A 12,611-nucleotide genomic window follows, 5' to 3' on the forward strand; every position below is an offset into this window, starting at 1 on the left:
TGATGGGTCCACCTTCACTGTTTATCCCACATCCGCAAAAGTTACTGTGTGGAAAAGCCTAAAGAAGTGTGCACAGGGGTGGATCAGTGATGTTTTGGGCTGCAATATAATGGCATTCATATATCATGAAGAGAGTGAGAGAGAGAGAGAGAGAGAGAGAGGTGCAGTCATTGGAGAATATTTATCTTTAGGCTGGTATCAGTAAGTCAGCCATATGCTGTGTTGCATCACATCACCACATTGTTCATTGTTTTCCACAGCAGATTCATTCTGTGCATATGCTAGCTACCTAGCATTAATTTAGTAAAAATGGCTGGGCAAGCGATTCCTCATGTGAATCCTCATCAGTGATTAATATGATTAGTGTATTCAGTTCTGTCAGATTTTTAAACACAAGTTGATGGTGTGTGCTGTGGAATGAAAGATGTACATTGCCCTACATTTTTGGACCAAAGTAGACTACACATGTGATTTCTCGCTAACATAGTCTTGTGATATGCACCATACTTCTGAAACACTAAACATACACATGCAATGTTACTCTAAGATATGTAGCAGAAAAAAAGGCTCTGCTGATGATGATCACAAGATCAGGACCCCACGTGCTGCTTCAAACAAAGCCTGCTTTCATGCGTTCATGGGGTGCAGGAGCCTTGTGATCCAGCTCACTCTCTACTTAAGGCCCGAGACAGAACGGTTGCCCTCAGGATAGCTTTGCGAATGCACGATGTATCATTTTTATTTAAAAAAAAAAAAAGGTAAATTGTTGTAGTTTGAGAAGAATAAAACATTTCAGGAATAACAGAATGTGTTTTATCAACTAATTTTGTCATTATGATTTTTAAGTGGGGAAATATTGAAAGGCTATTAAATAATCATATAATCAGTTAAGGACGCTGACTTAGTTGCCAAAAAAAACAAAGAACTGATGCTGATAAAGAGGGCAAAAATTTGTCAATTCTAGTTTGTTGCCTCTCTAAAAGATGGTCGGCTGAGCTCCTGCTCTCTCTCTCTCTCTCTCTCTCTCTCTCTCAGTGAATGTGTGCTTTCAGCTTCAGCAGAGCAATCTAATCTGACTCTGACTGAAACATAGTTACCGAGCTAAATAGTGCATCTGGATTTGAAACAGACATTGGGATAAAGTTCACTGTGGTCTGTATTTAAAAACGCATTAGATGCTCAGGTGTGCTTCACCGCCACTTTTCAGAAATCTGTTCTTTGAGTGATGACTTTATTCTACTAGAAATAACCAAAAATAAGAACCTTTACCATATTTTATATTAAGGTTTAATTAAAGATTGTTTCTCCTTTCCAACCTCCTCTAGATCTTCTCCATAGTAATTTTTGGGTGTATTGCCAATGAGGGCTATGTGAACCTACCTGAGGATGAGGAGGAGTACTGCATCTTTAACCGTAACCAGAATGCCTGTAACTATGGTGTGACTATGGGCTCTCTGGCCTTTCTCACCTGTCTTGCCTTTTTGGCTTTGGACGCCTATTTTCCACAAATCAGTGGAGTCAAAGACCGTAAGAAAGCCGTTTTGGCAGACGTCAGCCTCTCAGGTGAGATGCCTCTACATCTCATCTTACATATAAGTTTTACTTTATAGTAATAGTCTCCCTGACACCAATTAAAATAATGATAAGAATGTGTACATTTTTGTGTAGAAGCTGGTTGTTGGAGCTGGTAATGAATTTTGATACCGCATATGGCTTATAAAGTTTTACTTTGATTTCATATTTATCAAGAGAAAATCACATTCTAGCACATGTTACACAATTATAACACAAACATAGATGTATGGATACAATTAATGTAAATCAACAAATATTCATTTTAAAATGTTTACAATACCCTGATTTAATAAAAAAAATTGTCTATTTTCAGCAGCCTCGATAGATAGATAGATAGATAGATAGATAGATAGATAGATAGATAGATAGATAGAAACAAATTAAACAACAAAAAACAACAACCGCAATAATAAGAATGATTAATAATAATAATAATAATAATAATAATAATAATAATAATAATAATAATAATAATTTCTATGAAGGGGGGGCACGGTGGCTTAGAGTTTAGCACGTTCGCCTCACACTTCTAGGGTTGGGGGTTCGATTCCCGCCTCCACCTTGTGTGTGTGGAGTTTGCATGTTCTCCCCGTGCCTCGGGGGTTTCCTCCCCCAGTCCAAAGACATGTATGGTAGGTTGATTGGCATCTCTGGAAAATTGTCCGTAGTGAATGAGTGTATGTGTGCCCTGCGATGGGTTGGCACTCCATCCAGGGTGTATCCTGCCTTGATGCCCAATGACACCTGAGATAGGCACAGGCTCCCCGTGACCCGAGGTACTGTAGTTCGGATAAGTGGTAGAAAATGAAATGAATGAATGAATGAATTTATATGACATAGATGGCTATTACTGGGTATAACAGGCAATATAGCCAGAGGTTTACAGTCTCTCTCTACACATAATTACATAATTTTAAAAGCATTCCAGCATTTGTACCTTTGTGTATAAATGTATATATTTATTGGAAGAATTCACACTGAAGATGTGGCTTGTTTATGAAAAGGCTTGGGCTGTGATCTTACTGTGATCTTGCCATATGTTCTTCACTTCCTGCCAAACATTTCCTAAGCCCAGAATTACTGCATAGCTGGAGATTGCTAGTTTATTAAATCCAGAAGGTCCTAAATAAATGAATATTGTTTAATTCCAGGCTGCATGTAAGCTAATGTTAAATAAATAAATAAATAAATAAATAAAATAAGCCCTGCCTTTTAAATTGTTTGACTTCAGAGTTTTAAGAGCAAAGTTGTTCTTTAATATTTGCATGAAAACCATGGGTTTGCTGCTCTCTGTTGGTTAACTGTGGAACTGCAAGCACTCTGTGTTTATCTGGTGTGGGTTGGTACAGACTACTGTATTTGAATAAACTTAAACTCTTAACTCTGATCTGAGACTTAACATTAATTGTTTTCTTACATCTATATTGCTTTCTGTTAGCATATTTTTCCTCTTGTTCCTCAGCTGTCTGGGCCTTTCTGTGGTTTGTGGGTTTCTGTTTCCTGACTAATCAGTGGCAGGTAACTAATCCTGAAGACATCCCCTTAAACGAGGGTGCAGATGCAGCAAGAGCAGCCATCACGTTTTCCTTCTTCTCCATCTTTACCTGGGTCAGTACCGCTATTTATTTTGTCTCTGAATCCAAGATATAGAAAAGCATTTTTCATTGGGCATTTTAATGATACCATATTCATGTAAACAGGTGATTTGTCTTGCAGTCTACATTCTTGTCAGAGCTGCTGATACAGAAAATTAATAAGCACCTTCCGACCAATCAGATTTGAGAATTTAACATTTCTGTGACGTACAGAATTCTAACCATGCTGCCACAATGTGCTTTAACACTAACATCTTCCCATGTGCTCTGTGTCACATCTGTGTGCTTTGCATTTCTCACTCTTTAATGGCCATACATTTCACAATGGATATAGTCAGATAAACACACTCAGATCAAATGGAAGGTTTCTGTCATGTAAAAAAACAAAATCAAACCAAGGCAAATCATGTCAAAGGGGCTGCATACTTATAGGATTAGGTTATTCTAAGTTGATTACATATTTATTATTTTTGGTTTCTGATTGTTTTTTACTTTGTAATTTCTCATGTAGTGTGGAAAAAGGTCTTATGTGATTTATCTTGGTTTGATTTTTTTTTTTTTACATCGCAAACCCCTGCCATTTTATTAGGGGTGTGTAGAATGTTCATATCCACTGTAAATGTCTAAACATGAATGTTTAAAAGTCTATGCAACCTTTATACTGTATTAGTGTGAACGCTTTTCATAAATGCTGGGCTAAAAGTTAAACTAACCGCATATTCTCTTCTTGTTTATCATATGATCAGTGCCTGACCACTGTTCTGAGGAAAATGACTCGATGACAACACACTGATCTTCCTTTATAATGGATGTGCTCTTGGTCTGACTCTTTTTTCAACGTCTAACATTTACAATTAACACTAATTTTCTTTCCAGAGTCTTTAACCATACATCTGTTTTTTGTACATAGCATGAAAAGATTTATTATGATTAAAATGCTGGCATGTTTCTGTCTACATTTTCATCTAGATTGGACAGTACTGAAGATTTGTTAAGATTTAATGTAAACGTTTTGTTTTTTTTGCCCCGTGTCTGTCATCTTATTGCTCACTGCGCCGGTCGTTTTGTCCTTCTCTAGGGTGCGCTAACGTTTCTTGCCGTGGAGCGTATGAAGAGAGTTTCATTTGAAGAGGAGTACAACAAACTGTTCACCCCTCAGCCTCCTCCCCCATTTGTTTAACATGCTACAAACTTATACAAGCACAGGGACAGATGCTGGGGTCCATCCACTGAGACGCCATTTCTCTCTCTCTCTCTCTCTCTCTCTCTCTCTCTCTCTCTCTCTCTTCTCTCTCTCTCTCTGAAAGACTGAAGTACTGTGAAAGAAAATAACATTTGCACAGTATACCAGTGCTGTACCAGTACCATGGTGTTGTTATTCTTGAAGGCTCAATTGACATATAAATATAAATATAATAATCATATTATTCTACGTTTGCTGGCCACTTTAATATGAACACCTATGCACCTGCTCTTTCATGTAATTATCCAATCAGGAAGTCATGTGGCAGCAGTGCAATGCATAAAGTCATCAAATAAGATACAGTTTACTGTCCTGTTTTGATGAGCACAGATTTATTTGTAAACTTATATTCCTAAGCTGGGCTGCCAGGAGTGGTGCCTGATGTGGTCCTCTGCTGATGTAGCTCATCCACCTCATGGTTTGTGTGTTATTTGAATTAGAATCCTGTCAACTCGAACAAGTCTGGTCATTTTTTTCTGATCCGTCTCATTAACAAGGTGTTTTTACCCATTACTCTTGTCATGTCATGGATCTGAAGGATTTGAGAAATACTATATCAGTCAATCTGGCACCAACAAGCATGCCGTGCTTAAGGTGACTGAATTCCCCATTCTAATGTTTCATGCCGTTGTAGCTCTTGACCTGTGTGCGCCTGTTTATGCATTGGTCTGTTGCCACAGGGAATTTATTTAAATCTAATAAATATCTCTGACTGCACCTTCATACATGGCTTCAATACAGTTTTCATATTTCTCATTAGAATCTTCGGACGAAGACGGCGTATATCCACAAACGTCTTCAAATGTGACAGATTGATTTTCAGCTTGTGTTTGCTTTTGTGTGCTTTTAATGTCCATAATCTTCTAAGACTTAATTAAAGAAATGTAAGTGAACATACAGTACACTGGGTGCAGTTCTGCAAAGATTTATTGTTTTATCTCTTTCACTGAGCAAAATAAGATGGACCTTTAAGCTGGAATTTAAGAACAAAAGTGTGTCCGTAGCATGTGAAAATAATCACATATAGGGAAATGATCTTCTCTCTGTTTGTGTATTTACACCTGTTGTCTATTTATAGCAGGCACTATTTATACACGACACTATAGCAACACCAGATGTAAATCTGGCCCTATTGGATGTTTAAGGAATTAATAATATGCCAAGGTTCTTGTAGGATACAGTTCTTCAGATCATTCCTTTATGTTGTTTAGGGTAACTTGATTTTATGTCCAAACTTGATTTGTTTTTCCAAATACAATCATTTTAGCTTAGACTATATATAGATACTTATTTTTCATCATTTATAGATTGTAGTTATATCATGTATTGAATTGTTGGAGCTGTATTTTAATGGTTTTTTTTTTATGTTATTGTTCTTAAAATGCCAAAAGAGTGTTCAACAACAACAAAACAAAGCTCGTTCCTCTGAGCCTGCATTAAGGATTTGTGGGTTCTGTCTGACATTCGTTCACATGTGTAACGGTGCAGTTGGGTTCATTAAAGCTGCCATTGTGAAACTGCCCCTTTACTAGATCTCTCTGATTAAAGAAAGTGAATTCATTCCTTGTCCGAGTGCTTCGAGTTCCTCCATTAATCAGATGTAGTTATCATTATACAAACATTTTCTTCTCATTAAATCACTTTTTTCGTTGTGGCTAGTTTATGATTTAATAAACTAACATGCCTGATAACCTGTAACTAACCAAATTAATATTTCTCTTTTCCTCTTTCTCTCTTTGTCTCTCTCTCTCCCCTACTTTTCATCTTTGTGCACTGAATTTCTGGTCATTGATTGATTCTCACTGCCTCTCCTACCCTAATAACACCATCACATTACTGTCCACATCCAATTCTTTCCATTTCATTTCCTCACATTTTATTCACCAACCATTTCTCTGCTCGATCACTCGCATCCTTCAGGCCGGTCAGGCTTTCCTGGCATTTCAGAAGTACAAGCTAGGAGCAAGTTCCACTCTCTTCTCGCAGAACTACACTGACCCGAACGAGGATGCAGCAGCAGGCTCTGAAGGCACGGAGTACACGGGTTACACAGGAGACATGGAGGCACCGGGCACCGTGCATCCCAACTACGATGGATCTACTGGTTACCAGAGCCAAGAATACTAATGGGGCCATGCAATCAGTCCAGGGAATTTTGTTGAAAGAGCTATAATGGGCATCTATATGAAATGAAGAACATTGAAAAGTGGAACTTTGGGGTGAGATCATGAAACAGAAGCTCTCAGATCTTATGGTGTTTCAGGAAGCAGCATGTGGTATTCATTGACTTCTCACTGAAGGGGTTTAATCTGGGGATGAATGGGTTTTACTGTAAGGGGAACTGTAAGTGTGCAACTGTTCTGGTTAAAATGTTTGTAAAATTCACAATGCAGACGTGTGTATGTGTATTTAAACCACTTTGCCTTCAGCTAAAGAGAGCAAATAGCTGGTAGCTGGTGGAATTTTGTCATTTTAAGTGTTTTTTGTTTTGTTTTGTTGTGTTTTTTAAGTTTGAAGCTTGTAGATTCCTAAAGGGGATGCTTTTTAAAAGGAAAATCCGTAATTGTAGGATTACATACTGTAGAACCCATACATGTTTTTCCACAAAGGGACAATCCAAAAAACTTTTAGGATGATTGATTCTGATAACATGTTTCCCCCTTTTTCCTAAACTGGCAAGAATGACAGAAATGACTGACTATGTTTAAAGCAAATACATCCAATCTAGTGTTTATATGGACAAAGTAAGTAATCTGATTTTGTCTTGTACATGTGTATATATAGGAAAAGATCTGTGCAAATTTGGAAGGAAAGAGCTTCAACTGCAGTCTTCTTTCTGTAACGATCCATTCCATTCCAAGGAATGTGTTTCTGAATTGGACAACTAAACGTCATTTATTTTTTTTAAAATACAGATATAAAAGATATTTAAGAAATCTAAACTAATAAATGACGATTAAGGAAACCAAAGCTTTTTACAAAGTCAAAATGTTACAAGTTAGTTCCTGTTATCTCTTATGTTGCAGCAGCTCTATACAGTCAGTCCCTCACCAGCCTCAATTTTGACTCTATTATGTTCCTGAGAAATGCATACTACTTGAATGTAAAAAAAAATAAATAAAAAACCTAAAGGTAAAGCATTACAGCTGAATTATACAAAGCTCTGACACTGAAGACTCCTTAAAGATGTGGTAAATAAAATTCTCATAAAATGTTTAATATGTTTCAACCAATCAGGTTTGAGAATTCGACGGCGTTTTGTCTTTGAGTACTGAAATAACTAACAATGATGTCTAATTAAATATTTGTCTTGTACACAGGTAAACTCATTTTATTGGCATTTGATATTTATACAGCATGTATTACTAAAACATCCTACACTTGTAGCACGTGTACTGTAAAAAAAAAGGTAATTAAAATGCTTGGCATAACATGGTGCAACCTAAGAACCTGTTTCTATTTCACTTCACAAATTGTTGGTTGATACAATTTTTTAATTCCTTTTTGTGTACTTGAAGTAGTCATGGTTCCTCTACTTTCGGCTTTTCCCGTTAGGGGTCGCCACAGCGAATTATCAGTTTCCATCTAACTCTATCCTTGACATCCTCTACTCTCACACCAATTACCTTCATGTCCTCTTTTAACACATCTATATGTCTCCTCTTTGGCCTTCCTCTTGACCTCTTACCTGCAGCTCCATCTCCAACATCCTTCTACCAATATAACCATCTCTCTCCTCTGTACATGTCCAAACCATCTCAATCTATCCTCTCTGACCTTGTCCCCAAAACATCCAACCTGAGCCGTCCCTCTGATGTGCTCGTTCCTAATCCTGTCCATCCACGTCACTCCTAAAGACAACCTCAACATCCTCATCTCTGCTACCTCCATCTCTGCCTCGTGTCTTTTCCTCACTGCTACAGTCTCAAACCCATACAGCAGAGCTGCTCTCACTACTGTCTTCTAAACCTTTCCTTTGATTCTTGCTGACACTTTTCTGTCACACATCTCTCCTGACACTTTCCTCCACCCACTCCGACCCGCCTGCACTCACCTCTTCACCTTTTTTCCACACTCCCCTGTGTTCGATGTGTATATCATGAACATTGTATATCATGAATGTTTCTACTGTAGGTCTTTTATATAACTATACACACTAGGCACAAGTATGGATTTGAAACCACTCCACTTTTTTTTGTAGTGTAGTTTAAATTCTATTTTGAAGGCAATAAGCAAAAAATGTCAAAAAATTACTGGATTTATGATATGTATATGTATCAAGTGCAATATCTATGGTCTCAGCTGTGGGGTTTGATCATTTATAAGTATGATATTTGAGCTGGAGTGTGTTAGAGACAATAAACAATTTACTGGCTGTTTTATTCAACTTATTTCATGAGCGATTAACTGAGTTGGTAGCGGGAATTTCCCAGTGATTTCTGATTCCAGAGCATACAGTGTGCTGTGCTGTCAGAATGAGACATGGTGACATCAGTTCTTGTATTTGACCTGTACGTCAGAGAGCAAGCTGCAGTCAGTGATCATAAGGTGTGTGTGTGTAACACCAGTAGCTGGACATTCGAATCATCTGTCAGCAATGCAGTTAATCACAAAAATGACTAGAGCTTGCATGTCACATAGACTTCCACTGAGTCTCTCACTATACATACACTATGACTGTTTCACTTTTAGTTTGCATGTGCACATTTACAGCCACATAGAGATTTTAAAGTCACAGTTTTTGCACAACATCAATAAAATAATGACTATAAATAGGGACAATGTTTTCTCTTAAACTGAACAGATTGACATTGTGTGCACTTGATAATAAAGCTCTTGGACACATCTATTTTATTTTGGGGAATAAAACACTTAGGGGTTTTGAAAAAGTATAATCAGTGCAGTGGTGAGATAATAATAATAATAATAATAATAATAATAATAATAATAATAATAATAATAATAATAATGCAGGCCTGAAATGGTTTATTTTCCACTAACAGCACATCCAAAAGTGGTTCCTTTTATATCAATAGTAACAATTATTTATAGAACAATGACTCAATTTATAGATAGTATGGTATAATATTCATGAAACAAGTTAGTTACTGTTATCACCTCATTATAAGAGCTATAAATGCACCAACTCTTACTTTTCTCTCTTGAAGTGATTTAAAGATATCCATGAAATCCATGTCATTTTAATTGAGAAACCTTAAAGTCTACTGTCAACAGCTTTAAAAGCACTGATACTGGAGACTTCTTTCAGGTATCCGATGACTATCCAGGCCATGCTGGCATAGGAAATCATTTAATACCTTATGACCAACCACAACGAAGAATCATGTTGTCATATAATCTTTATTACGTTGTTCTGAAGTAATTTACTGACCTGTTTCAAACCTTGAAATTTTTACATTCTCCTTCACTGGAACTAACAGGCCCAAACATGTTCCAGCATGACAATACCCCTGTGCAACAAATAAGGTCTGTGAAGACATGGTTTAACAAGGCTGGATTATAAGAACTTGAGTGTCCTGCTCAGAACCCTGACTTCAACCTCTCTGAATACCTTTGGGATGAACAGGAACGTGTCTCAACCCCAGATCTCCTCATATAACTTCATCTCACTAATGCTGTTCTGTGGTCAGATGAGCTGCTGCTGAGTTACTGATCTATCAGAATTGAGAAATGAACAGATATTGATGAGCTACCAGAATGGGTTTAATCCCAAGCTCAATCCCAAAATGGTCTTCGTATTCAGTCAACCTTTATAGTAACAATAGGAAAATAATACAAATATACTTGAAATATTTTGATTGATTAATAACTGTAATAATCTTATTACATGTTATTAAAATATTCTAAATGCTGCAACTTTCTTGAAATGAGAAAGATATCCAGTTTCAAGAATTTGCCTACAAGAAGATTATATGATTATATAATAATCCCCGGTTAAACCTCTTAACTCTCATGTTTTATGGTTGTTCTAGGTTCATGAAAGTTTTGTTCTCTCGCATCAATTCTGTATTTATTTATATATCAATTCCACTGTATTTCTCAGAACCATGACTTGTCTTCAGTGACAAAAGAGCCAGAGACTGAAATAGTTTCCATGTTGATTGTCACTCCTCTGAGTTTCCACATTAGTGTAACCTGTTCTCATCGCAGTGACGGTGGTCATACTGATGATGATGTTCATGACAGTGATGATGGTATAAATGTATAAGGATGTGTGCTATTAGTTAGAAGTACACGTGCAAGTTTTAAAACAAGGATTCTAAAAGACCACTTACTGGCATCAGGGGATTTTAAAGCCTCTACAGATCATTCCAACTGTGTGTGTGTGTGTGTGTTTGTGTGTGTGTGTGTGTGTGAGTGAGTATGATCAAGAGAGTATCAGCTGTCAGCACAGACAGCGTGTGGAGTGAGGCCATAGTGTAGAAATAGCATCAGAGCCTGTATAAAAGCACCCTCACCCTGACACACACTCACACTCAGAGAAGACAGAGCCAGAGTAGAAGCTACTACCTGAGAAGGGAACAATTATTTTTTGTAAAGCAGCACACACACATATTCAAGAAGGTCAAAGATGCAGGTTTGTACAGTCTTGGAAAAATGTGGTGAAAATGTGGTGGGAGCCGAGCTGAGCTGCTGCGTCAGGGAGAAGAACGTTTCCCAGAAAGAGAGCTACAGTGCTGATTGGCACAGCATCAACATGAGAACGCAGCATGAGGACCGGTGAGCATACACACACACACACACACACACACACACACACACACACACATGAAGTTTCATTGAAATAATGGAAAAGACTCCTATAATATATTGTCAGAAGGAAAAGTAATAACTGAATCTGGATTAACATACATAAAATAATGATCAGCAAAAAAAAGAAAGAAAGAAAAAAATATAATTTCTATAATTTCTAAACAACTATTTCTCTTGTATGCTTCTCTTTACAGCCAGTCCATGAAGATGTCAGATGATTCCCGGCGGGAGACACTTTCCCGTTACTGGCGCTCCCGTCCCCTCTCCCAGCAATGTCCTTCAGGCGTCCTGCGTGTCGGCACTGTGGAGTCTGGCATCGGTGAGCACCAACTGCTACCCTACAGAAACACTCTTCCTCTACCCATCTTCAAGCCGACCGAGCTGGGTGTGAGGTTGGGCCGCGGTGCCCCTCACAGCCTGGATGATGTTCCAAGTGCACGTGTACCCGATGGAGCATGTCCGACCAAGAGAGACATCCTGGAGATCACACGAGACTTGCCGCCTGTCAAACCCCTCCGTATGGAGTTCTCCAAGGCTCCCAGAACCCTCGGCAGGTCCGTGTCTCAAGAGGCTCAGAGAGGGTGAAGAGAGAGAGATGGAGCAAAAGAAGGATGAGGAAATGAATGGATGGACTTGTATAACCTGTGAAAGAGTGATGAGGAAAAGGGACTGATGCAGCAAATGTAGCTAGACAATGTAAGCAGTACAAATGATATACGCTCTCGTGACGTAGTGATGAAACTGAAGCGAAAGAGAATGCGGGTGATTTTGTAAATATTTCCTTTTATCTAGATATTTATGTTATTTTTGTATTGAAAAGTTTAAAAAAAAACAGTATTTTGTTCTAGTTGCTTGAAAATTATATGACTGTATAACAGTATAAGTGGAAAGAGAGACAGAGAGAGAGAGAGGAAGAGAGAGAGAGAGAGAGAGAGAGAGAGAGACATTTCAGATTTTCTCCTGTGGCAAAGCTCAAGTCAGTACTTAGTACGGATAAAGAAAGTTTGACTGTGTTAAAACTAATAAATACGCAACAAATGAACTGAATCATTAAGAAATAATCATTGAGTCCACACATTCTATCTTCATTTTCTTATTTTTTACTTCAAATTTATTGCTGTTAATGAACAATGCACTTTAAGGCACAGAACCACACACTAATTGGTCTGTTTTTTTTCCTATAAATCATTTAAAATTATGTTAAGTAACCTGTTAAGAAAAGACAAATAAATATAGATACTCAAATAAAGTACAAGGTACAAATGAAATATAAAAGTTGCACAATCCATACATGTATTTAATAGACAAATGTATTTATGTGTGTGTGTGTGTGTGTGTGTGTGTGTGTGTCTGTGTGTTTTTCACATGTTTTTATAGAACAACCTATTGTTATTGTAGTGTATTTTTACTACAATGACTTAGAA

At 37.5% G+C, this 12,611-nt stretch overlaps 2 protein-coding genes across 3 annotated transcripts in view; both read left to right on the forward strand.

The window, feature by feature from the left end:
• Positions 1-8,800, forward strand: part of syngr1a (synaptogyrin 1a) — a 15,059-nt gene extending 6,259 nt beyond the window's left edge. Inside the window, exons 3-5 of one of the 2 annotated variants that reach the window (XM_060893228.1) lie at positions 1,326-1,563; positions 3,038-3,183; positions 6,334-8,800. In XM_060893228.1, coding sequence (XP_060749211.1) covers positions 1,326-1,563; positions 3,038-3,183; positions 6,334-6,540 — 591 coding nt within the window. In that variant the 3' untranslated portion in view covers positions 6,541-8,800. Of the gene's footprint in view, positions 1-1,325; positions 1,564-3,037; positions 3,184-4,248; positions 6,296-6,333 lie in introns of those variants that run through there. The other variant, XM_060893229.1, reaches the window with a different exon arrangement.
• Positions 8,801-10,903: 2,103 nt separating this feature from the next.
• tcap (titin-cap (telethonin)) lies at positions 10,904-12,229 on the forward strand. The gene is made up of 2 exons (XM_060892419.1): positions 10,904-11,154; positions 11,382-12,229. Exons 1-2 carry the CDS (start codon positions 11,006-11,008, stop codon positions 11,770-11,772), a joined length of 540 nt encoding a protein of 179 aa, XP_060748402.1. The 5' UTR covers positions 10,904-11,005; the 3' UTR covers positions 11,773-12,229.
• Positions 12,230-12,611: the final 382 nt, after the last annotated feature.

The sequence above is a fragment of the Tachysurus vachellii genome, chromosome 18 (genome assembly GCF_030014155.1).
Source record: "Tachysurus vachellii isolate PV-2020 chromosome 18, HZAU_Pvac_v1, whole genome shotgun sequence".
Lineage (NCBI taxonomy): Eukaryota > Metazoa > Chordata > Actinopteri > Siluriformes > Bagridae > Tachysurus > Tachysurus vachellii.